Consider the following 27480-nt stretch of genomic DNA (forward strand, 5'->3'; position numbering starts at 1 on the left):
AATACATACATTTAATATCTGAAAAAAATTAAAAGAGAACCAACAATATCCAATGGTGATATATATATATATATATATATATATTGTCCAAAGATAATGAGATAATATTAAAGGTGAAATTAAAGAGATAAAATGTATATATTTTATATGTATAAATTGATCATAGACAAAAAATATTAATTATATATAATTTAAATATATTTTTTATACTTGAAAAATATATCATTTTCAGATTATTAACTAAAATTTTATTTTTTTGTCAAATATCTTCATCAACTTATCACATGTCATTAATATTTAAGTAATGAGAGTAATGATGTAATAGATAAAATATCAGGTCAACAGGTTCAATTATTCACAGGTAATATTGCCACAGAGATGATGACGTGACAATGTATCCATGATAATTAGTGAAATGAAATTGAAATTTTGTTGAAACTTAATTAAACTCTTTTTTGTCATATGTAACACTTTATTCATGAACGGATCTAGTAATTTGTGCGATTACAATCGAGGATCACTCAATTCACCAACAAATTACATAGCAGCAGAAATTTCCATAGTCGTAACCTCTGCATCAAATTGCCAATGTTGTCTCAAACGCATGTTCTGTCTTCGCGCCCTTTCAGCTTCAACAGATTTTCAATGCCCACAAAAATGGCCGTTATCACTTCACGTGCTCCGTTCTCCGTTCGTGTCAGTACCTCAACCACGTCGACGCCGCTCGCCGGCGACACAATTCCGGCGCTGGTAATGTCAGAACAGCAGACACCCAATTTGCAGTCGCGGGTCGCGGCAGCTCCGTCCATTGCGGTGGCCAGAAATCTAGGGTTCCGGCCCACCCCTGAATTGGGGCTTCTCTCTCACTTGTTCGTTCTCTCCATGGTAATGTTATAAATAATAAACAATAACCGATTTGCTCAACAAATGAGGATGAAAAATTGCATCTTTAAGCATTTTTGGTTTCTGGGTAATTAAGTTATTATTCTTTTCGCAATGAAATAGACCTAACCTGTTCTTTTCGGGTTTGCAGGCTTTTGGGGCGTTTTTCTCAGTAGCAGTGTTTTCCATTCCAACCTTAATTGTAGGTTATGGTTTAATCTCATGCACCCTTGAATATATAGTTTTAAGATTTTAAATAGCGGTTGTGGTTTTGATATTTCGAAAAATTGCGGATAAATGCAACTGATGTGATGCCAACTGTGGTAGCGTAGACCCAGAATCCTTGACGTTGCGACTACAATTGCAATTGCAGATGTTTTTTAAAACCTTCACAAGATAAATTTTAAGAGCATTTTAACTTGTTAAATTGTTTCTTTTAATCCTGGATGTATGTAGTGATGTGTTGAATGGCTAATATTCAAACAGTTGGTGTTCATTTCAAGGTTTTAAATTCCTGTTGCGGTTTTGATTTTATCAGAAAAAATTATTTGTGGAAAATTGCGGATAAATGCTACTGATACAGCAGTTGCATACAGATGCAACTGTGGTCGTGGGTGAGACTTAAACTTCTTGATGTTGAGGCCACAATTGTGGTTGCAGTATGCTATACTTTAAGCGTGTTTTGACAAATTTGACTCGTTATTTCTTTTTAAACACCAATGCCTAATGGGTGTAGTGATGTGTTGAATGGCTAATGTTCAATCAGTTGGTTTGTTTCTTGCACAGGCTTTTGGAAGATTAGGAGCTTCAGTGAAGAAATTGTCAAAGGTTGTTTCAGAAGAGGTACCTGGAACTTTACATTCTCTGAAACTTTCTAGCATGGAGCTGAACGACTTGACCCAACAACTTAGTAGTCTCAGGTAATTTATTTTCTTCTAGCTTAGTTTTTGTTCTTCTATTTGGTGTCTGCTGGCATTTGCTCTTGTTCTTAGTCTATCTCTAATCATGTTATGTCAATGCTTGGTAGGCATAAAATTGCGGGCATTTCTAAGGGAAAGCAGGACAGCAGCACTGCCAGATCAAGATCCTTTCGTAAGGGGAACCCAGCATCCTAGCATTGCCAATGCTGCTTAGGTGAGTAAGCTTATATGTTTCTGGAAATGAGCTTGCTTTGTTGGTTAAATGGGAATCACTAAATAGATGTAAAGCATTTTCAGTCATATGGTTTCTGTTGAAAATTGAATTTACAAGTTGTATATTGAAATATGATCACAACGAACTGTTGGGCTTCTAAGTTTGAAGCTGATGTTGCAACATAATGAGAACAGCAGCTCAATGAGAGTTTCAATGTTGATCCTGAGATTAGTGAATTACCGACATTGACTCAATCAATTGGCTCATTTGGGGTTGAGGGGTATTGGCTTTGTTTGCGGCGGCCGGCAGGTGATGTGAACAATTTTGTAAGAGCTATCATGGTCTATATTTTGAAGCCTTGAACAGTTTTGTAAGAGCTACAACGACTATCATGGTCTACGTCTTGGACCATTAGAAAATTGATCTGGATGCATTTGGATCCTTGATTCAATATAATTCCATTGAAGCAAAATTTGAATTTCTCTTAAAAACAAATGACATGAATATATTTACAGTTTTGCAAACTTCTTTAGTGGTTCAGCAGCATCTTTTGCATGATCTTATTGGATGGTAGAGTTACCCTAGAAGATGAAACCAAGGATCTGTTTTGTGAATTTGAAGGATCAATCTTCCGGAGTCTCCCCTCCCATACCTGCTGCAGAGAAAACTGTTATAACATGCTTTTCTCATATTTGTAAGCTCAGCAATAATAAAGTTCATATTTATTGAACGGTCTTTTTCTTTTAAATGACTTTTATGGTTGGCTATCTAACCAGAATTTTGCTTAATGCGGTTTTCCATCAATTGTGAAGTTTTGTTTTATGTTAAGATAGATGATTATTTGATGAGCAATTCATATTTCATGCGTGAGATATCAGATATGGGCTTTTCTGACTAAGTAAGATAAGAAATGTTTCCTTCATCCTTAATTATAAGATTCTTTTCAGAAATTTGTTTTTTTTTCTTTTTATAAGATTTTTATTTTTATTTTTAGATGTATTAATTATTTTTCTTCTTACTTATCTTTACTTAATTTTTCTTTCTCTAAAACAATAAAGTGCATAGAGAGATAAGAAAGGATAATTTTAGAATGATGGTATAAACTAATTGACAAATTCAATATGATTAATTAAACTAATTAAGTGGATACAAAGATAAAAAAGGATATTTTTGAGGTATTTTTTCTTAAAGAACGTGAATTAATGAAAAGAATCTTTAATTTTTTATATCTGAAAGATAAGTCGTTTTTAGATTACTACCTAACTTTTATTTTTTTTTCAACTAAGTACCTAAAAATTTTTTATGTTACAATTTAGTATATGCTATTAGTCTCCTCCCGTTAAGTGATGATGTGGGAGATAGAGTATCACGTTATCCAGCCTTATCATTGGCACCTTAATGTTATGTCATCACCTTCTTTCCCTTTTCCTTCTTCTCTTTCTCCTCTTCTTCCCCTTCTCCAATGGAAATCATGACCATTGTGCCACCATTGTCGACCACATCGTGCCACCATTGTCGCCTGCGTCATCCCACCATCGCTATCAATCGCCACTATCGTGTCGTCCAACCCCTTCTCCTCGTGTCGTATGTACTACCATTTAAAGTTGTGTTCACTTGAGTTGAAGAATCTCATCTCATTCATTCATTCATTCTCAGTGGGTTCTCCCTCCCACTCTCACATCATCATTTTGTTTGTGCTCTCTTAAGCCTTAGCCTCTACTTGGGAAGTAGAAAAGAAGACAACATTCATAGTGCAAGTCTAGCACGAAGCAAAGCCTTCCATTTTCCCAACGCACAGGCACTGGTACCAATCTTCCCTTGTTGACACCATTGCCTCTGTTATTCACACCTACCAAATAGTCTTCCACGGATTCTCAACTAGGCTCTCCCTTGCAGAGGCACACAAGCTGCGCTCACTCTTCCACGTCATAACCCTCATTCCTGAACAGGTACGCCAACTCCACACCATGCATTCCCCTCAGTTATTGGGCCTTAACATTGCTGACAGGGTTGGCCTTCTCAAGGAGATTGATTTTGGTTCTGATTTTGTCATTGACATTGGCATTTCCCCCCGATAGCCATGGTTTTATCGAAGTCACTCTCTCGCAATTTTCCCCCAACTTCCATGAGGTGAGTTGTTTTCTATTGGTGGTGTGGGTGGGGTGGGTTGTTTTCTGTTGGATAAGGGGATGAAGGGGAGAAAGGGAGAAAGGGAAGAAGAGGAGAAGGGGAGAAGGGGTTGGAAGGTGCAGTGGCAGCGGTTGACAATGGTGGCGGCGCGACGTGGTCGATGGTGGTGGTGGTGGTGATTTCTGTTGGAGAAGGGGAGAAAGGGAAGAAGGAGAAGGAGAAAAAGGTGATGACATAGTGTTGAGGTGTCATTGATAAAGCTTGATGGCATGACACTTTGTCTGTCATGTCATCACTTAACGGAAGGAGACTAATGATAGATACTAAATTGAAACATAAAATTTTTCAGGTATTTAGTTGAAAAAAAAATAAATGTTAGATAGTAATCTAAAAATAATTTATTTTTCAGGTATGAAAAATTTAACTAAGTCTTCTCCAAAATAATAAAGTGGATAGAGAGATAAGACAGAGTAAATTTGAAATGATGGTATAAATTAATTGACAAATTTAATATGATTAAGTAAATTAACTAAGTGGATACAAAGATTAGAAAGAATAATTTTAAGGTATTTTTCTTAAAAAACATGAATTAATAAAAATAATCTTAAAATTATTAAAGGAAAGAGTATACTTTAAGCTATTCATACTTTTATTTTGCGTAGTAGATGCGCATTAGAAGTCTTTCCATCATTCGTAACTATTATTCTTAACATCAATTAGTAATTACGACTTTGGTTCTAAGGAAGGGACAGTGAGGGAGAAAGAGACTAAGAAAAAAGATGACATAATTTTTCTTTTCCTTTTAAAGGCTATCAATCATCAAGTTCATGACTTGGGATTTACAAATTACTCATCATAGGAGGCTTTTCCGGGAACCTGTTTCGGCGCGGTTGGAATTTCCACGCATTTACACAATTAGAGGATTATAACCATTGGATGAAGATTAGACACTCAGATTTTGATACTTATTTTAAATTGGATTTATTGAAATAATTTAGTTTTTATCCAAAATGATTTACTGATTGTAAGAATGTATGAAAAATAAAATGTTGGATGTTACTATAGATAGGCTAGTACCCTCCTCTTCCCATATCTGGGCAAGGTGGTAATTGGATTCACTCATTTATAATTCAACCAAATCATTCCAGTTAATTATAGTAATAAATTGTAAAGAACATGTGAATTGTGTTGATAGATGAAAATTCAACCAACAAATATCTATTCAATTCAATGACGACGCTACATCAAACACAACACTTTTTGTAGAAACCTATTGATTCAGAACTTCCCATTTCCTTTTCACACACACACACACACAAAAAAACCAAAGGAACTTCCAATTTCCCCCCAGGATCTCATCGACATTCGACAAGGACAAGGAAGAAACAAGCGGTGCAAGTTTCATCATTCTAAGATATAATTTGTCCACTTAAATTGAAGCATCAATTTCACTCAATAACCAAGTAATATGAACCAAGCGAGGCCAGAAATGGGTGAATGCATTTTTTTTAATTACGTTTAAAATTACTTCTAATATTAAAAAATAAATGTATATTTGTTTTGGTCATAAAAAATGTTTTTCATTTAAAATATTTTAATTAAAATAATTAAGAGTTTAAGATGGGATAAGAATATATGTCAAAATAATAATAAAAAAGATTGGGTAAGATAGAGATAGATAGATAGTGCGCAAACAAGTAAATTAGAGAGGGAGGACAAATGGGTGAATTAAATGCCCACCCATTTTATACATTAAATTATATTAATAAATGGATTATGTTTTAATAAATTTTTAGATTTTTTTAGAAGAAATTTTTAGGTTCTTAATTATTTTCCTTTAATGACAACCTTAAATGAGAAATTATCACACATTAAACGGGGATATTAACTTTTTAAATGTCTTATTAAAGAGGAAGGACAAGTGGGTGAATTAAAAAGTCCACCCATTTTATCCTAAAAATAGATTAATAAATAGATGATGTGGCTAGTTGGAAATCTTTTGTATTCAAGGAGAAGCTAATGCTTCCGAAGCAAAGATTAGGGTGTGGCAGTGGGAGGTCTATGGTGGTCTGTTTGTGGAGATTTATGCTTTGGTGGATGACATGGATGAGTTACATCAAAGGTTGTGCAATGAGATGTTAGTGGATAGTGAGCATCGCCGACTGCTAGTCTCAGAGTTCTGGAGGAAAGTGCAAGCCAAGGAAAGTATGTTGGCTTAGAAGTCACGAGTTAGGAGGATTAGGGAGGGTGATGCTAATTCTTGTTACTTCCATGCTTCTATGAGAGAAAGGTCTTGGAAGAACTCCTTAGTGGGTCTCTAGGTGGGTGGAGGATGTGGGGGTGGTGAAGGGAGAGGTCATGTGACATTTTTAGTCCTTGTTTGCAGAGCCAATGGAGGGGAGGCCTGTGCTTGATGATGTTGTGTTTAAATAGTTGTCCTTTGTGGATCGTGCTTCCTTAGTTGCTCCTTTCTCCCTTGAGGAAATCAAGGAAGCTGTTTGAAGCTGCGTTGGGGATAAGAGTCCGGGGCTTGATGGGTTCAATTTCAGTTTCTTTCAGGTTGGTTGGGAGTTCTTGTGGGATGACTTGATGACTTTTGTGATGGAGTTTTTCTCTTTAGGTGTTTTGCCAAAGGCAGCGACGTCATCGTTTGTGGCATTGATTTCGAAAAAGGATCACCCCCAGTCTATTTTGGAATATTGACGAATTTCTCTCATTGGTAGTATGCACAAGATGATTTCCAAGCTTTTGGCTCTTAGGTTGAGTAAGGTACTTGCATCTGTTATCTCATCTTGCTAGTCAGCTTTTTTCCTGGCCGGTGCATTTTGGATGTTGTGGTTGTGGCTAATGAGTTGGTGGACATAGTGAAGCAGAGTAAGAGAGGGTGTTTCATGTTCAAGATTGATTTTAAGAAGGCGTATGATTTAGTGAGTTACGATTTTTTGGACTATATGATGAATCAAATGGATTTTGATGACACTTGGAGGAAGAGGGTTAGGGCGACAGTGTGTTCGAGTAGGAAGTCTGTGCTAGTTAATGGCAGCCCTACAGTAAAGTTTCAGGCTAAGCGGGGGTTGAAGTAGGGGGACTCGTTGGCCCCATTTCTTTTTTTGATGGTGGAAAAAGGGTTACATGGTTTGGCCGAGAAGGCAAGGGAGATGGGAGATTTTAAGAGTCTCAGGTTAAGCCTGATGGTGGAGTTTTCTCTGCTTCAATATGCTGATGATTCGATTATCATAGGGGAGCCTTATTATGGTAATTTGTTGGCTGTTAAAGCCATTCTATGTGGCTTTGAGTTGGTGTCGGGTTTGAGGGTTAATTTCTTGAAGAGTAGTTTCTTTAGTTTTTATATAGAGGAAGGGTTTATGGATATTGCCTCTAATTTCTTGCATTGTTCACTATCCAATGTTCTATTTCAGTATCTTGGTATTCTAATAGGTGTTAGTCCTAGGAGGGCTTTAAAGTGGGAACCCGTGGTTTCTTCTTTTAGGAGGCGACTTGGGAATTGGAAAATATGTTATATTTCTTTGGGAGGGAGGATCACCTTGATAAATTCTATGTTATCGAGTCTCCCTCTTTATTTTTTTCACTTTTTACAGGGCTCTCAACGCGTGTTATAGCCACATTGGTGAGTATTCAAAGGAGGTTTTTATGGTCTGGTGTGTTAGACTCGGATAAGATATGCTGGGTGGATTAAGATTCAGTGTGCAAGGCTAAGGCGGATGAGGGGTTAGGGATGAAGAACTTAGCAACTTTCGATGCTAGTTTGCTAGATAAGTGGGGGTGGAGGTTTTAGGCGGAGAAGGATGCTTTGTGGCATGGTTTGCTCGCTCACTAGTATGGGCGCCTGGACCAGCTTGGAGAGCATCAGGCCTGGTCTGGGTCGGCTTGGTGATAGAATCTCATGAGGATCAATGTGGGGGACGACTGGTTTTCTAGTAGGGTGGTTCGTCGAATTGGTGATGATGGGCATGACATCTTCTTCTATAAGGACTGTTGGTTTGAAGAGTTTTGTTTGAAGGATCTCTTCCCACATCTTTTTTATTTGGCACTTGATCAGGAGGTCAATGTAGGGGAGATGTCAGTGGAGGCTAGTGATTATGGGGTGGCGTGGAGTTGGAAATGGTAGAGAGTTCTATTTGAGCGGGAAAAAAGTGGTGGTACAATAGATAGAGGCCTTTCTTTTTGCAGTCTGATTGGATTTGATGATGGAGGACAAATGATTGTGGACTAAGGGTGAGTCATCATTTTTGGTGGCCTCGGCATATCGGGTTATCACATCTGAGGTTTCTGATAGCTAGACAGTGGTGAATTTTCCCTTTCGATCGTTTGGGAAGTGTGATGTCCTGTCTAAGGTCTTGGCCTTTTCTTGGAGATAGGGAGGAGGAGGGTTATGGTGGAGGATGGTGGGTGTGTTTTTTGCGAGGCTGATAGGGAGGATTCGTAGCAACTATTTTTGGAGTGCACCTTCTTGTTTCAGATTTGGTGTGAGGTCTACCGTTGGTGGGCTATTTATTTAGTACAACATTCGAAGGTTCCACATCATTTCATGTAGCATGGTTTTTTATGGAGGGATAAGAGGATGCATAGAATTTGCTATCTCATCTAGTATGCGATTTGCTGGAGTCTTTCGTTTCACAGGAACTGTATTATTTTCCATGGGGAGGTAGTAGATGCACATGTGTATTTGTGGCAGATTCAGACCTTGTCTTGGTCGTGGCTTTTGTATAGGTCATGGGACGTTGGCTTGTTCCTTTGTCGATTGGTGTTTGCAACCATTTGTTGTTTTAGGCTAATTGCATTTTTTGTTTTCTTTTTGTTATGTTTTTTATGTTTCCATGCTAATGTATTTTTTTGGGGGGTCATATTTCGTGGCACCTTTTATTAATATATCAATCTCATTTTATCTTTCAAGAAAAAAATAGATGAAATTTTCATAACTTTTCAGAAAATACTAAATGTAAATATTTTTATCCATGCAATTAAAAATTCATTTGGTCCATACATTTGTCACCCCAAAATGTGAAATCAAATTCTGTCTTGTTCCATTGTTATCACTTATCATCATCTCAATTCTACATCAATGCCTAACTAATTAAGACACGCTTCTCTTCTTATCTCATGTAGCTATGATAATTGCAGATAAATTGTATGCATATTATTATTATGCTTATTATGGTTCAATTTTATCTTATAAGAATTAGAGATATATAAATTGCAATAAACATAACCTAAATGGTTTTGCCAACATTTAAAGGTGTAGCTTTTGCGTGGACCAAGTCACCAATCTTTGCTCTTTTCAAATGGTTGATGCTTAGTTGAATTCCAGCCATTCTTTTATAACGAGAAGCCATATGTGCTCCCATGCTTTCCAAAGACTCTGCTATCAATGCTGATACCCCTCCATGAAGCACCTTAAATGGCTGCCCCATGAAAAATCAAATTACCCATAATTTTAATTCTAGTCATAAACATAATTTTTTTTAAAAAAAAGAAAAAAAGCATTAAATAAAACTATCCATAAAATTCAGAAATTAATTCAAAAATTAGAGTTACTAAAAGGCATGTTTGTGTTTGATGCGATACACATTCTAATGCAAATCGAATGAACAACCAAAGAAGTAAGGGAACATGCACTAAGCCAAAGATAAAATACTTTTCAATGAGAGGAAAAAAATGAAATTAGGTTGACTCGACAACATTTTTGGGTGATAGGGAGATGACCAGAGAATTTTTGTGGTGAAAAGTTTTCAATTTCAAACCCAATTGAATGAAAGGGGTGGATCCAAAGCATCATTCTTTGATGATGATGATGATGATGGTTGGTCCTCCATGAAGAAATTAGATCGAATTAAAGCTATGTGTGTGCTTTCCCTTGTTCATAGATTATTAATGGTGCTATTTTTTTTGTAAGTGGAGGCTTTGTAATTGGGGAAAGTTGTTTAAAATGAATTGAATTGAACTACCAAACATTGTGGTTGGTTGGTTAGTTTGGAGGGTTTTTCTACTTGCACCCAACACAACATCTTCTACACCCAACATAATTATTAAAATTCCAACCTTACCCCTTATTACTTCTTCTTCTTTCATTCATTGTTTTTTTTCTTCATACACCATTCTCTTTTTTGTTTTGGCTGAGCTCTTCCTTCGTTGTTATGGTTGGTTTGGTCAAGATACATTGTCGCGACGGTTCGTTTATAGTTTGTGATTGTCGTCAAGGTAGGTGTTCGGTGCAACGGTGGAGGAGGTAAGTTTTTTTCGTCTGCAACTTGAAGTTCGATCTGTGCAAATCCATAATAAACATACAGATTGATAATCTATATGAAACTTATGGATTAACAATTTGTATAAAACTTATAGGTTGACAATCCATAAGTTTCATACGGATTACGAATTTTATGGTTCATACTGATTGACAATCTGTAAGTTTCATACGGATTGACAATCTGTAAGAACCATTGGGATTGACAATCCGTATGAAACTTACGGATTGCCAATCCGTATAACCTAATTTTTTTAAAAAAAAATTAAATAAATTTTATTTTTAATGTTTTTTTATAAATTTAGTTATATTTTTTAATATATTTGTGTAAATATTATTACATTAACTAGTTTATGCAAGTGAATAAAATATGAAAATTTAGATGTAAATTTTCATATATATGCTTATCAATTTCAATGTAATATATTTGTATATGTAGTAGAAAATAATAAAATTGTGTGATCGTATATGTTAAAAACATATTTATTGATATATTGACATACTTATCTAGTGTAGAAAATTTTAAAATAAATTTCAACATGAAAGTTTTTTTTTAAATAAATAAATTTATTTATAAATAATTAGAATTATGTATGGTGTTTTTAAGTGTCATGGGTTTGTCATTGATTTTTTTTTTCAATGTTTTGTTAAGATGGATGAAAATTAGTGGATATATGACAACATAATGCCTGAAGAAGTTAATATGAATGAAGACAATGGAGAGGAACCTAGTGTGTTTTAAAATATTGACTGTTCTGATGCCTTCCATACTTCTTTGGTATTGATATGATTTTGTATTTTGTTAAAATAAGTAAATGAATGTCCCTTGAAGAGTAAACATGTACTATCCCTTTTGTAGGTGTTTGCTACCCGTGATGACGTTTTGCATTGGGCTCGCTCTGTTGTGTATGATATTGGTTTTGTGGCGATGATAATGAGGTTAGACACAAACACTGGAAAGAGAGGAAAAACCTAATATGTTTTAATTGGTTGTGAGAGGAGTGGAAATTATAGAGCATACAAGAAAGATTTAGTACAAACAGTGTCTGGCAGTAAACAACGTGGGTGTCCCTTTAAGCTGCGAGTGAAACCAGTTTTGGGAGGTGAATGATGGACGGTGAAGTTAATACTTGAGACTCATAATCATTCATTGACTAAGTTATTTGTTGGACATCCATATGCTAGTAGACTGACTGAAGATGAGAAGATTATTATTGGTGATACGACAAAGTCAATGGTCAAACCAAACAATATTCTTCTCACTTTGAAGGAGCAAAATGCCAACAGCTGTACAACAATGAAGCAAATATACAATGCAAAATATGTATACTATTCTTCTATCAGAGGCGATAATAGTGAAATGTAGCAACTAATAAAGCTTCTTGAACGTGATCAATATATTCATTGGCATAGATTGAAGGATGAACATGTTCTACGTGATATATTTTGGACTCATCTAGATGCAGTGAAATTAACCAATGCCTGTAATTTGGTATTTCTCATAGATAGCACCTACAACACAAACAAATACAGTCTGTCTTTACTTGACATTGTTGGTTTGACACCTATTGGGATGGCATTTTTAACTGTATTTGCCTATTTGGAGGGAGAACGTATAAACAATGTTGTTTAGGCTCTAGAACGGTTTCAAAGTATTTTTTAGAGACGTGATGCAATCCCTTAAGTTATTGTTACCGACAAAAATTCAACATTGATGAATGTGGTGAAAACTATTTTCCCTGAGGCAACTAACTTGTTGTGTCGGTTTCACATTAATAAGAATGTGAAGGAAAAATGTAAAATCCTTGTGGGTCAAAAAAATGCATGGGATTATATCATGAAAGCATGTGGGAGTCTGGTGGATTGTCCTTCTGACCATCCTCATGTTGATCATATGTTTCAAACTTTCTGCTATGTTTTGGCTAGTGACCTACGACATTGACAACAAAGTCAAAAATAATTATTGGAACCATGACACAAAAAATCACTAATATTATGAATTGAAAATATATTATACCATTGCATGTCAAGGAATGTCTGCATTGGCAGCTGCAGGTGCAAGTGGTCCTGGCATAGCTGTTGAGTGAACGAGCAATATAGGTGGATTTGGTACAATAAATGTATCCTCATGCACCACGAGTGGATGTCTAGGAGGCTTCCCAACCTGTGGCAGACTAATGAGTGGGTGAGATATCCTATAGAATCACTCCATGTACTTTGCTACACATTGACCGGGAGAACTACAAATTTGTTTGGCCGGTGCAAGGTATTCTAAAAACTAAAGCCATTTATCCTTAACCTCCTCTATGGATGAGGATGAAGCAGTAAGGAGTGGAGGAATGGTCTGAACATAACCAAATTGTCGCACTACCCTCTCTAGTTGGTGTCTGACAATAGATGAACCCCATTTGATTTGTCTAGAAAATAATGAAATGAGCTCAAATTATCTGAATGCACGATGGTCACCATAAGGTATCCAACACACAACATTTGTCATCAACCTATCCAATCACTTATGATAGGTCGTCATCGATAATGCCTTCCCAAACTTTCAGCGACAAACACGTGGTTTCCTCTCATGGTAATCCTCATCAGCAATAATGGCGCAAGTGTAGGGAAATGCTCGTAGATCCAAGACTACACATATTAAAAATATAAATAAAAATTCTAATCAATAGTACATATAAAGTTTAACACACATAACAATGACACAAATAATTATAATTATCTGTAATAGAGTGATATATCTTGCAAGATATTTTGTCATATGCTTGGACGCAACATTCAAATTGTCATACATGTGGATCAGTACAGCTGCTCCCCATGAATAGCCTCCATATTGGCCGAGGTCACAAAATGTGTTCAAGAATACCACACTGATGTGTGTGGCACTCTTGTTAGCAAAGAGTGTGCAACCTACTAGATGCAATAAATATGCTCAAGCTGCTACGGTCCACTGTCTTGGGTCACATTTGCTACGATAAATATTTTGCAGCCAGGCTAGGCGACCATATGTGCCTCTGCATTGCTCAGTCTCGTCGTTTGCTTCTTGTCTATTGACTTTAAGCAACTCAACTAACAAGTCACTACCTTCCTCTACATCAATAGCATCAAAGGTATGGAAGGCACCTGTAATGGGCAGATGCAATAAGGATGCCATATCATTGAGGGTTATAGTTAGCTCTCTTATTAGTAGATAGAAACTACTAGTTTTCTTGTGCCACCTCTCTGCAAAAGTAGATAAAAGTCCCTTATTGTCTGTCTCCAACGAACATGTAATCAGAGAACTTCATCTTGTAGTAGCCATTATGCCTTCAATCTCAGGTGTAGACCTTTCAAATTTCTTTACCTTCCTCCCATGACAGGCCAACTTCAACTCAGTACGTTCCTGCAAATAATTAAAATTAATTAGTTAAATTAAAATGATAAATAGTTATTCAAATATGATATAATTAAACAAATAACTACCTCTCCTACCCAAACTTTGGCTGCCATATGATCAACATATGATGTCAACACCTACATGATCCATAATTGGCTCCAAGGGCTTTTCATGAACCTCGTTAGCAACATGATCCACATGCTCAACATTCTCAACAACAACTGCAGCTGCCCGTTGTCTACGTGCCGATGCTGGGGGCTTCTTCCTCATCACCAACAACCTATGTCCCTAAGGCTCTTCCTATAACTCTACCTAAAGCCCGACACAATCCTCTGGTTCTAACCATAATCTACAAATTTGTACATTAATACCAATTAATGTCATCATTCAAATAATAGTTGAGATTCATATTTTATAACACTTTTTTTTCATTTTATTACTCAAAAACTAACAAATTCATTGATAAATCTTCTAAAACCTTACAGTATTATTAAATGTAGCATATTTTAACAAATGTAATAAAAAATTAAATTAAAATTAAATGATTAATCTAGCAAACTAAAATATATCATCAAAATCAAACTACAATTTAATTTAAAATAAGAAGATAGAGATTGCCAGATTGGTTGGTTCTTGGTGGGTGATTTGGTGAGTGCGGATTTCAATGTAAATAAGTCATTTGAATAGCATGGCCGAAATGCAAGGCGTGAATAGCTTAATGGTGATGGGTTCAATTTTGTACAACGTGGAATGAATATAGAAACATTAAAGATGCATGCACACCCCATGTTATTAGACGTTGTGGAAGAGAAAGAAATAGAGAAGAAAAAAATATAGATATAATAAGTTATATAATTTGATAGAAGGAGGAAATAGAGGGATAAAAAAGTTGTGAATAGGTGTCTATGATACATGTTCATGTATAAAAAAGGGTGTCAAATAAGTATTTATATGTATAAATACTTATATAGAAATAAAAAAAAGGACTTAATGACGTTGCAAGCTAGGTTCTTATTGTCTTGCCCCTAGTCCTAAATGTAAATCAGAGAAATACTAGTAATGTAATTTCTATACACTCTTTATTCGCATAGTTCTCTGTGTCTTACATGAGTCTTAAATTTACATTTCATATATTATAGGAATAATTTTTTATTTTAATTGATTTTTTAAAACATTATTCATTATTTAGTTTAAATTTTAATATATATACGTTAGTAGATATGTCAAGTATTTTTATGTACAAACATACTCCAGAAAATTGCTATTGAGAGTGTTATCGTAGGTAGGAATCCCTTCATTTTAGTGATGTTGCATGCTCCTTGTTAATTTTCTTTTAAAAAAAATTAATTTGACTCTTTTTATTTGTTTATTTGAACACTTGATTTGAGATAACAAAAATTGAGTGAAAATTTTTAATTATAATAGAATGCCTTGTTAATTAAATATATTTAAGGCATGTTTTTTTTTAATATTTTATAGTTATAGTAAATATACCACAATTAAAAATAATATTTTATTCATTATTTTGATGACATGATATTTAATTATTGTAATTATAAAAACTATTCCAAAAATATTAATCAATTAATTAAGGTATTATATAAATAAAAATTCACATAAGATTTAATGATTTATTTAAATCAAATATATACTCATGGTAATTTTTTTTAATTGTTTATATAATTATGTGAAATTTTTTATAGACAATTTTTTTGTTGGGAAATAATTAAAACTGACAAAATAAATAAGTTTGCTAGTTTTTCTAGGTAAATGAAATAAAGACTAGTTTAGTATAACAACTAGTTTGTTACAATCACTACTTCTAGTAACAACTAGTTCATAGAAAAATTACATAATTATAACTTAAATAATTAATACAATTACATAATTAACACATAAATAATTAATAAAAAGTTACATAATAAGAATTACATAATTAAAACCAAGGTAATTAATAAAAGTTACATAATAAAAATTACATTACAATAATTAGCATAATTACTAAAGTTCATATTTGTTTTTAATTTTGTTACAGAAGGTTTGATGAATTTGTAGTTGTGTGCATCAATCTTACCAGCAATATCTTGTAGATGATTTGCAAATCGATTTCTTTGTTTCTCAACTTGATCTCTTCATCCCTCAACTTGTTACATCCATGATTGGCACGTGCCATATCTTCTAATGCTTTTGCTTTGGTTTTGATCATATCTTCCATAGTAGTGATTAACAACATTAGAAGATTTTTCCTTTACTTTTGTGTTTGTCCTTTTCTTTGTTGCTTTTGTCCTTATTGGATGATACATGGTAGTGATGTTGACTTGTAACTAGACAACATATTTGGAGTATAAAATTATGAGTATGCTCTAGAAGTAGAAACCTTTGTTCTCTCATTGGATTATTCAAATGGTGTCAACCATTTAGGTTGCTCACTTTCATTACATTGACTCCCACACTACTAGAAAACATTGCTTTTACGACGTGCCATCTACGACGGTTCTAGAGAACCGATTTAGAATATGGCGCGATTGCAATTTTGTAAATAAGGAAATAAAAATTTGCTTTTACGTCATACATTCTAAGGCGGTTATAAATAACCGTCTTAGAATGTAACACAGTGGCATTTCTATGATTATGAAAAGCTTAAATAACGACGGGTTTCAACAAAAACCGCCTTTGTATCCTTTACTAATTACGTACTAATCCTAACCCTACCTTGCATTGCTCATCCTCCCCATTGACGGTAGCTTCCCTCCACCCTAATTTCTAGTCCCACTCCCTCCATTGCCAGATCTCGTATCGAACTCCCAACCCCTCCGAATCTCCGTCCCGGACACACCCAGCCAATCCCAAAAAACCACCCACCCCATCTCCTTCTCGCTCCTCTTAAAAGAAAACTCCAGAAACCCCTATGCTTCTCTCTGATGCCTCTCTCAACAACTCGGATCTCGGCCCATTCCTCCTTAAGTTGGCCTGCGACACCATTGCCTCGGGCGATGGGCCCTCCAAGGCCCTTGACTTGGCCATCCGGGTCTCCAAGTCCTTCGAGCGTTGCACCGTCGAGGGAGAGCCCAGCCTCGACCTCGCCATGAGCCTCCACGTCCTCGCTGCCATCTACTGCAGCCTCGGACGCTTTGAAGTAGTCGTCCCCGTCCTCGAATGCGCTATTGAAGTCCTCGACGTCGAACGCGATGCCGATCACGCCCTCGCTGCCTTCTCTGGCTACATGCAGCTTGGCGACACCTTTTCCGTGCTCGGCCAGGTCAATAGATCCATCTCCTGCTACGACCAAGGCCTCTAGATCCAAATCCAAGTCCTCGGCGACTCCGATCCCCGCATCGGTGAAACTTGCCAGTACGCAATCGTTTTATCTTGTTCATTTTCTCGATTCTTAAATTGTTTGGATGAAACTTAGATGCAGTCAAATTATAATTAGATCAGTAATCTACACAATATTAAATGTCGACTCAGACTACCTTGGTGAAACTTCCCCCCTTTTTCTCTCTTTGATTCATTATTATAACTCTGAATGCTTCCTCTATTGTCTCCTTCGCTAATTGTGAAGCCCAATCTCCTGATTTTCGTTATCAGCAACTGCACGTTCTGTTACCGCAAATTAACCTCCTCAAGGATAGCGACAAAGCGCTTCAGCTTCACCTTACGCTTCTCCTACACCTTCTTCAAAATAGATCTGTAACATTCAAATTTTGAGGGTTTCAAGGTTCTTTCTGATTAATTGTGAATTTGTTTTCTGAATTTGATTATACTTGATTTGGGAGTCCAGGATTTCAGATTTGGTTGAGATGTTGTGTGACTGATTCTTATATTTTTATATTTTTTTCTTTAATACGTTATGGTTTTAAATCGTCATAACTTATCTTGTATTTTTTTTCTATGAATTGTGACGTTTTTTAATATCTAAAAGATGAGACATGCTTTGATCTGAAGTTTGCTCTCTTTCTTCTGTCATCCAGGGGATGTATTTGTATTTGTCAAACTATTCTTGTGTCACACTCATGCTGAAGATTGCATTTAGATAAATAACTTACAAAAAATAAGACTAACATAATGGTTAGCATCAGAAGAAATTTATGCACTCCTGACCATTATGTTCAATCATTATGGTTGACATATCTTAATATTCTTTGGCATTATTATGCTTTTGTGTTATGCAACATGGCTTGCTTGTGTTGTGTTACATATCCTTATGTGGCTAACCAACTAGTTTTCTCTCAATCGTTTGGTTATTTTACAATCACTAATGCTACTGACATTGGTTCTTTGTTCACTCCAATTAACTAGTATGTTTGTGTTCTTGGTTAGAGAAAGTAAAACTATATGTATATTTTCTCACCTAAATATAACTTTGTCCAGAGATGTTGAATGTGGGAAGGAATTTTCCTTATGGGAACAATAGGGGTCAAGTTGGCTATGAGAATCATGTTTGCAATTGGCCACGCAATGAGAGTTTCACGATGTTTGACTTTTATTTTTTTTTTTGTTTTATATTTGAGTTTAGTGGTGGAGAGTTTTACCCGTGTCCCCACCATTGAGAATCAAACCCAATTTAAAACTTTTCTTTTTTGTTTGTTCTATCAAGTGAGTCAACATTTCTAATGAATGGTCAACTATGAAAAAGGTTTGAAGGAGCTTTATAAAAATCCACGTTATTCATAATTCACATGCTTCACTGCTTAATGTTTGCTTCAGCAGATTATTCTAAGGATTTTGTAATGAAATTATTATGCAATGCTCGAGAATTTACCACTAGATATTAGTTTTTTTTTTCTTTCTATTTTTAAGTTCAACAGTAAAAAAAATCAGTTTTAAAATTTGTAAAATGTTATACTAGTTATGTGTACAATTTGAATTATTTATAGCATATTTAATAATCTATTGATTTCTATGCTGAACTTCTGAGCGGGTAATTCTTTTTTTTTGAATCTTTGCCTCGCAGATGCCTTTCGGCCTGTTTGGCTTATTTATCCCAATGTCAACATGTGTTTGGGAAAAGGAAATAAAAGGAGTTCTGATGTAAAAGTAGCTTCTAAGTAACAAAAAAATGTTGGACAAAATACCTCCTAGCATGCAATACTCTTTGATGTAAGTACAAGTGCACAATTTATGTTATTTTAGCGTGTAACTTTGGAATGTAGTGGATATCATAATTGCTAGGTCTTGTTCTCGCACCCCAGGTGTTTGATGAATTGACGTGTATTTTATTTTAGATGTTTAGAATTTAGAGGATGTGGAAGCTTTCCAGGCTGCCCTATTTTATTTTAATAAACTAATTTATTAACTTCATTCATTTAGCTTGTGTCCCATAATGGGTATTTTTCTGTTGAACGTGAGTTTAAACACTTAACCAAAAGTGTGTTTGTGAACCAGTTGGGTGTTGAAATAAAAAAGTGGCTCACATTGCTTTAACTTTAGTTTCTTATAATGTGTTTTTCTGTTGAATGTGGATTTTAATGCTTAACCAAACACACTTACGTCTTAGAATGCTTGTTTTTTCGTTTCACCTGACTTATTCACCTATGATATATGGTGAATGGTGATTAAGTGATAGTATTTGATAAGTATTTATTTGAATTTTATTTTGTTAATGCATCATCACACGCCACATAAATTTGATTTGTGGGGCCACTAGATGGAACCCAATTCTCAGAGTGGGCCAGGTTGCTCTGTTGGGTGCTCGGAACAAAGTTGTGTGATTCAGTTGCACGTACTACAGATGCTTTTATTTTTATTACTGGAGTGAAAGATGATACAACATTTGCTCTTCTTACCAAAAAGGAAATCAGTGTATGTGATTCTTTATATTTCTTTATTATAATTTATTTTTAAGTTTCTTATGATCCTATGTACTTAGACTTATCTTTAATAATTTCTTATATAGTAGTTTAGTATAGGATTAAATAAGAAATTTGTTTAGAGTAGAATGTAAAAGTACAATCCTGGTATGATAAGTCAATTTCCAAAATTAGAGAAACCAAAAGAAAAAGAGTTGCCAATAATTTGAATCTTTATTACTCTGAATTTTGGATATGTATTTAGTCTTTACTGTTTGTTCCTTGCACCTCCAATTGAGTGTGTTGTGGCTGAGAAATTTCAACATTAATACTGAGAAATTGTGTTACCTGCGGGAAATAGCATGGCACCGGCTTGATGAACTTTAACCAGCAAATGATGAAGTGATATCTCGTAGCATCACCAGCCTTAAGCTTTATATGGTGGCCCCTTTTCTGGCTTCAGTACAATTGCATATAATTTTGATAGTTTCAGTAAATGTCCCTTGTATTGTCAAAAGTTAAAAAGATTCACTATCTTCATGCAGATCATTGAAATCATGGATTTCAACACACCAACCTTCTATGGCTCCAAGGCCCGATTTGCCTCTTAAAGGTAAGTCCCTTTTCCCCCCCAAATACTGTCTGGTTACAAACATCAGTTATGTTATTGCTTGAGGTCATTGGGTGAAAGTTTAATTACTCAATGCTTGGCTGTGTTGGGATCAGTTGATTTCGAGTAGCTAGTTCAATTTGTTGCACTACGTTATGTGTGTCATAATCTTACAGGACCTAGTCTTGACCACTGATTTTAATTTTGAGGTACAATTGACTTGAGGGCTGAGGCATTAGAAGTGAGATGTGTTAGTACTTGGTATTGGTTTTTTAGCTACATTATTGTGCAAATTTCTTTGCTAGGTAGGTTTTTTGGTGTAGGATTTGTCTAGTGATTCTAAGGGAAAACCAACTATGGATGAACTTGCATAAATGTTACTTGTTTCAAATTCAGTACTGCAATGCATTCCTAGTTTTTTGATCCTTTGTACATTTTCCAAACTATACATTCTTCTTACATTAGTTAGGAATGCTAACAATCCTTTACTTTATAAAGGAATTTGCGTATGGAAAGCAAAACCCGGTTCTATTGGAAGTAGCTCAACAGTAATGGATATCCAGCCAACAAAACCTGAACCTGATTCTTACACCCCTGACCTGGACTAGAATCAAGACTCAAGATATGTCTCATGACTGTTTATTTCTATTAGACCAATATATGAAGCAAGAGAAAAATATTCTATAAGTTACCAATCATATAAAATTTATTTTCTTTGTTAAATTATTTGATATTTAATTACTGCATTCATCAACGAATAATGTCGATCTTGATGATCCTTCACACCTGTAGAGGACAACAACATATCTTCTTGTGCACCTCATATATTGATGCTTACTTTGGAGAAGGTTCGCAAGGCCAGAGGTATGAGATACTTTTTAATTGATTTCTGCTATTGTTATTATAAGAAATGCATGCTCTATGTCACTTCAAATTTATATCCTCAAAATTTAGGGGACTATATCATTTAAAGGAATTATAAGTATATAAATGGCTCGTTTATTTAGTATTAGTTAAATTGAACTTGGCGATATCAGGCATTTGGTCAGGAAGGAAGTACTAATAAAGATTCACAATGAAAGATAAATACTGTCATCTTGTATATTTCGGCGGTGATAAAGAAAATTCAATTTCTATCTTTTGAATGTGAAATAGGTAAGCATTAAAAATTGGAAAACGTGTCATGATTCAAGAGAGATTTAGAAAAGGAAATAAATACTTGAGAGCCAAAATGAGAAAAAAAGCATAAAACTTTAGTTTAAGGTAAGATTCTCAAGAATTTAATAAATACGCATTAAAAAAGCACACCTATAGTAGTATATGCTATTAATAAAAAAATTAAATTTATATTCTCTTAACAAATGTTATCTGGGGAAGTAGCTTGAGTTTCTCTTTTTTCCACCAGCAACTCATTGAACATTAAAATATTTTTAAAATTATTATTATTAATAATAAAAAATTACAGTATTTTCTTTGTAAAAAATCACTAGTGATATATTTAAAAAGATTAATTAAAATAAAAGGTCAAAATTAATAAATTGAAATATAAAATAATATCAAAAATAATATGTTAAAAATAAATTATAAGTGTCCAAGTAAATTATATTTTTTTAAAAGTACGGTGTTGAAAGTAAATTAGAGATTGGTAAAATAAGAACAATATTAAAAGCAATAAAAATAATTTTGATAGAATCTCTACTTACTTTCAGCCGCTCTTTGTGATTGGTGCGGCACCTGGAAAGGAGACAAGCTTTGTAGTGGTTGACAACAAGCACGATATTGCTATGAGAAACACCATTTTGACAACAAGCACGATATTTTGATTGGTGCGGCACCTGGAAAGGGCATAAAATTGCTTGCCAACAGATGAAAGTTTCTTCACCTGTTTGTGGATCCAACAAAAGTGGAACCGCCTCCTTGGAGTCTCATAAAGGTCACAGTGGTCTAAAGTTTTGTGTTCTTATTACAACTTTTATTTGCTTCTCATTGATAACGAAATTATTAGTCACTTTTAGATGAAATATAAAAATGAAAAGGCTTATTATAATATTGCTCATTGCTCATACATAACAATCTAATCAAATGATTTGACTTGTGAGCTTTTATATTTGGTATTGGATGTCCTAGTTGCGAAGTATTTTTGTAGTAAAATTAGACAAAATTTTTGTTCCCTATGAACTAGAAAAGTAAAAGGTTTTCCACGGAATATGACAACTACAATATGATTTTGATAATTTTGATGTTGTACTTAAGGATACTAGAACTCTTAATTAGCCTCTTGAATTGATACTCATAAAGGTGGCCCAAAAAAACTTATGCTCCAATAATGCAGAGGTAGATTAGGGGAAAATCATTGGCTTTTCTTTTAATAAGATGTGGTTGTACTTTTTCTGAGCTGGCAGAGGAAGGGAGTGATGAAGTGTATTGCCAAGTGTTGTTGGTTCCTAAAAGTGAGGTGAGGCTTATCTATGGTGTTAATTTTACTTTGGTTCAGTTTGGGTTTGGGAGAAGCTTGCAGAAAAATATCTCAACCTATCTATGTCTTAAGGGTCATATAAAATTTAACTAAACAGATTTGTTTGATTGAGCAAAACGTCATGGCTCTGGAAACCAAAGTAGACTAAAAATATACTATGTGGTTAACTAAGTTTTGTTTTCTTTCTATATCCATGTTACTCGTCCTTTCCACATGATGTTATCTGGGAGAAATAGATGCACAGAAAGCTCTCTTATTGTTATTTTTTATTGTAGGAATGAAAAGGATAAGAAATGGGGGGGGGGGGGGGGGTAAGTGATGAAGTGTCTTTATTAGCTTATTTTAGTTTTAATTTGCTTGAACTTGGACTTGATTATGGCAAGTGGAGCATAGCTTGCGGGAAGGGGAAATTGTTGCTGATGGGGAAGAGGAGGATACTGGAGCTATGGTGAAGTCAACAACTCCCCATATGTTCTGCAAGACTCTCACAACTTCAAACACTAGCACTCATGGTGGATTCTTAGTTCCCTATCGAGCAGCTGAAGATTGCTTTCCTCCCCTGGTAAGTATGAATTATGATGCATTGATTTCTCGCCAAAGGAATTGTGTTCTAGTGTTTTTCTGTATGTTCTAATTTGTTTTATCCAAATTAGTTGAAACTTCTATTGTATAGTAATGTAAATTCTTGCAAAACTAGACTTATTAATTATGTAAATTTTTGTATTATGTAATACAATGATGTTTCAATTGTTAAAAATAATAAGTATACTTTTTGCTTCAAATCAATGTTTAGTGTTGTATTAGTTAAAGAAATTACAACAAATAAAACAGCAACACAAAATATTACAAAAAATAAAACCGCTGCAAAAAAAATTATAAAAGAAATTACTAAACTTTCTAAGACGGTTATAAGAAAAACCGTCTTAGAAAGCAAGACATACTAAGACGGTTCTTGGAATAACTGTTGTAGTATGTCTCATGTGGACTTGAGAATCTAAGACGGTTATTGGCAGAACCGTCTTAGTATGTCTAACTTTTTAAGACGGGTGTGTCACAAAAACCGTCTTTGATAAATGACACATTCTAAGATGGTTACCGTCTTAGAAACTCAACCGTCTTTGATAAATGACACATTCTAAGATGGTTACCGTCTTAGAAACTCATTTATACGATGACGGTTCAAAAACCATCGTAAAAAGTGACATGCCATTTTACGACACTATATGTTATGACGGTTAAAAATCGTCGTTAAATGTGTCAAAGAACCGACTTTAAAAACCTCTTTTGTAGTAGTGCCACTAGTACCCTTTGAAGACCATTGATCCATGGAAGGATTAATTGGTGATGATGAGAACATATAAAAATGATATGGAGGATATGCGAGAGCAAGATGTTGAAAAATGACTATATTTTGATTGTTTGGTGGGTTTGGTAAATTGAAGAATTTTGAAAATTGGGATTTGTGAGGAGTTGATAATTTGACATCATGTTGAACCACAGATTCTTATTGAATGAATTTTAATTTTAATTTGGATCCATTGAAAATAATAAATTAGTGAAGTTGAGAATTTTTTGACAGTGGAAATAAGAGAAATTTGAGAGGTTTTGTTGTGAAGAAAAACTAATGTAAAGTATCCCTATTTATATACAATGATTTGAAAAAATATACAATTACAAAAATAAAAAAATACAAATTGTCCGTTAGACACAAAATTCTTAACGGTAAAATCTGTGTAAAACAAACAATGGATACTTTGTCTTTAAATTTAATATTACAATAATAATAAGTTTTTTTATTTATTTTGTAAGCCTAAAACACTGGAGTTTCTCACAATTCGTACACGCTTGCAATGGGAGGGTGCTAGACTGGCACATTGCTTCAGCAGTAGAGTTGCTTCCAAAGCAATTGTTACCATGCTTATTCGCTTGGCCTTATTAAATATAAAGAATAATGTTTTGAGAGGATATAATAAATTTCGAGATGGATGTCGTCAACATTCTTGACCCTCTGCGTGATATTTGCCGTCAGAAAAAACAAAATATAAAACAAAAGTAGGGCCAAGTTTGCAAATTTGTGATTGAAGTGGAACTAGAGTCAGACAATTTAGTTGCAGTTTAATGGTCTCTTCCGAGTCCGAGAAAAGGACTTCATTATTTTCAATTTTGACAAAATATTTTCGTCATGTTATTAACGAAGATAAGGGTAAGGGTATGAATTTACTATATATAATGAAAATACATTTGTGTTGTATATCATGACAAAGATTTTGTCAAGATGCACATACAGTGAAAATAAATTTTCATTATTCATTAGATAAAATCTAGTCAAGATATATAATGAAAATATATTTTTAATGTTTATGTTGTCAAAATATATAACAAAAATGTATATTTTTGCCTGTGAAAAAGATTTTTTCAAAATACATATCAAAAACAATTTTTAATTTGTATCTTCACAAGATTTATCTAGATATACAATGGAAATTAAAATATGTTTCCATGGGAATGACCACCAAATTGCTATCTAAGCTCTCCTAAATACATTGATTAGTCAAGAAGGATGATCCACTTTTCCACATTTATCATATGGGAAAAGAATGTCATTAAAGTCGCCAATAACACACCAAGGGAGAGATGATAGAGAAGAAAGATTTCAATTACTACTACAAAATAAATCGATGTTACTAGTAGAAACTTAACATCGGTCGTTTGAAAACAAAAAATCAATGTTGCTAGTACAATGTTAACATTGGTTTTCAAAAAACTAATGCTGTTAGTAATTAATTAACATCGATTTTTAAAAATTGATGTCGTCAAAAGCATAGATAATATCAATGTTGGATCTTTTTTAATATTTCTGAACCTCGTGCCTTACTCTAGCTCACTTTGAAACCCTCATTCTCTTGAACCTTCACTCCGTTGTTGCCACTCTCTCGTTGGTCATTGCCATCACTATTATCACCGCATCTCTTGAACCAAGTTTGTTCTTAGATTCTCTTCATGGCTAAACTTGTAATGTGGTTTTTATGGTTTGAATTTTTGTGATTTATCTCATATATATATATATATATAGCTTCCACTTTTTCAATTTTGGTAGCAACTCAAAACACGCTAGTTGTCAATACCACTGCTATAACAAAGTAGATTATGTTTCTGGTTTGTTTGTTGAGAGTTTGGGAAGATTTCCGAGATGTACTATTTAGGTAGCAATTTGGTATTTCAGTGCATTATATACCAGAGCCGATATGGGTAAAATGCACAGTTTGGGTTTTGGGATTGTTTGTTTCTATTATTGATTTGTAGGAAGAGAGGGACAAAACAAGTGAACATGGTGTTAAAACTCAGTAAATGCCCTGTAATAATGTTTTTCTTTTTTTTGTAAACAGACCAAACAAATAATCACAATGGTGGACGCAAACTGTTTCTAGTGATGTTAACTCATTAGTTTTAGTTAAAAACTTTATAAGACAAATTGTTTAAAGGGTCAATGTAAATCTGATTTAGTGTAAATGTGAAAGAGAAACTTTTAAGATAATTGGTTAAGTATTTCATAAAAAGAAAAATGTTCATTTTTCATAAGTTAAAAAGAGGCTTTTGAAGCCTTGTGGAAAATGTCTTGTTGAAACTAAAGAGGAACTCTTGGAAATATATAAAAACACTCTTGAGTTCTTCTCATTTCTTCCAGAAATGAAACTGCTGATAGATCATGCTTTATATGAGGGTTCACAAATGAAAGGAACCTCTCTGACAATTATTGTAGTTGTGTTATAACTAATACTAGCTAGCAATAATACTAAGATATAAAATAAATTTAAATTTTTGCAGTGTAAATTGTAATAAAGCCAATTCGCAATACTAGACAACAAATTATGCAGAAAAATTCTCATATACTAATATATTCATTAAATCGTCACAGTGAATCAGTGATGTGGAATATTATATATAGAACAACAGAATCACTGATTTCTAACAGAAAACAGACCTAGCACTACTGCCCCTACAACTTGTTTCGCCTTTTCAGAAACAACTTGGACTTGAAGTGGTTGATTCATGGTTCTCTTCACTGTACTTGTTGAATTGAACCACTGGATTGTTCATGTTGTTGGTGCTGAATTGGGTTTCACAGTAATCGGATAAAGATTCATCATCATCATCATCTTCACCTTTCACTAATTCATCTCTAAACTCATCCATTGGTGCTTTGACCATTTTTATTATCTATTCTAGAATCTAGACTTCTTTTGGCCACAATATATGCTGACTTAAAATTACTCCTACAATGGTCTAGGGCTTACTGTGGTCATTATTGTTATGCTGTTGCCATTTTAGAAATAATCCGATGTTTCAATATTTATATTTGAAAGGTGTGTGTGGGTGTTTGACCAAAGTGTGTGCTATCTTGCCAAGTCATTATGAATAGACTATCAATTCAAGTTAACTGGTGCAAAAAAAGGGTATTTTTTGATGTATTTTAGATGTATTACACAATATATGAATGACTTGGGTTTGCTGGAGTCATGCATAATTTATGTTCACTATATATATATATATATATATATATATATATATATATATATATATATATATATATATATATATATATATATATATATATAACTTAATTTGATGCAACCCAAATTGTTTTATTTTTATTTTTTCTCACCTGGGTATTTCTCAGTTCATCGTTTCCTTGTATTTTTTTGCGTTCCAACGATAAGAATTAGAACATGGGAGAGAGAAAAGAGAAAACCAAAAACTGCAAATCACAATCACAAATCCGAGCGATAATGAAATGGTGACAAGGCACGGATCTTA

General features: G+C 34.2%; 1 protein-coding gene and 1 pseudogene across 1 annotated transcript; one reads left to right on the forward strand and one right to left on the reverse strand.

Moving 5' to 3' along the window:
• Positions 1 to 391: 391 nt before the first annotated feature.
• Positions 392 to 2865, forward strand: LOC100817259 (uncharacterized). Its single transcript, XM_003533772.5, has 4 exons — positions 392 to 885; positions 1034 to 1084; positions 1669 to 1802; positions 1910 to 2865. Exons 1-4 carry the CDS (start codon positions 589 to 591, stop codon positions 1995 to 1997), a joined length of 570 nt encoding a protein of 189 aa, XP_003533820.1. The 5' UTR covers positions 392 to 588; the 3' UTR covers positions 1998 to 2865.
• LOC100817792 (1,4-dihydroxy-2-naphthoyl-CoA thioesterase 1-like) lies at positions 2526 to 9980 on the reverse strand (annotated as a pseudogene).
• Positions 9981 to 27480: the final 17500 nt, after the last annotated feature.

The sequence above is a fragment of the Glycine max genome, chromosome 9, assembly GCF_000004515.6.
Source record: "Glycine max cultivar Williams 82 chromosome 9, Glycine_max_v4.0, whole genome shotgun sequence".
NCBI classification, from domain to species: Eukaryota; Viridiplantae; Streptophyta; class Magnoliopsida; order Fabales; family Fabaceae; genus Glycine; species Glycine max.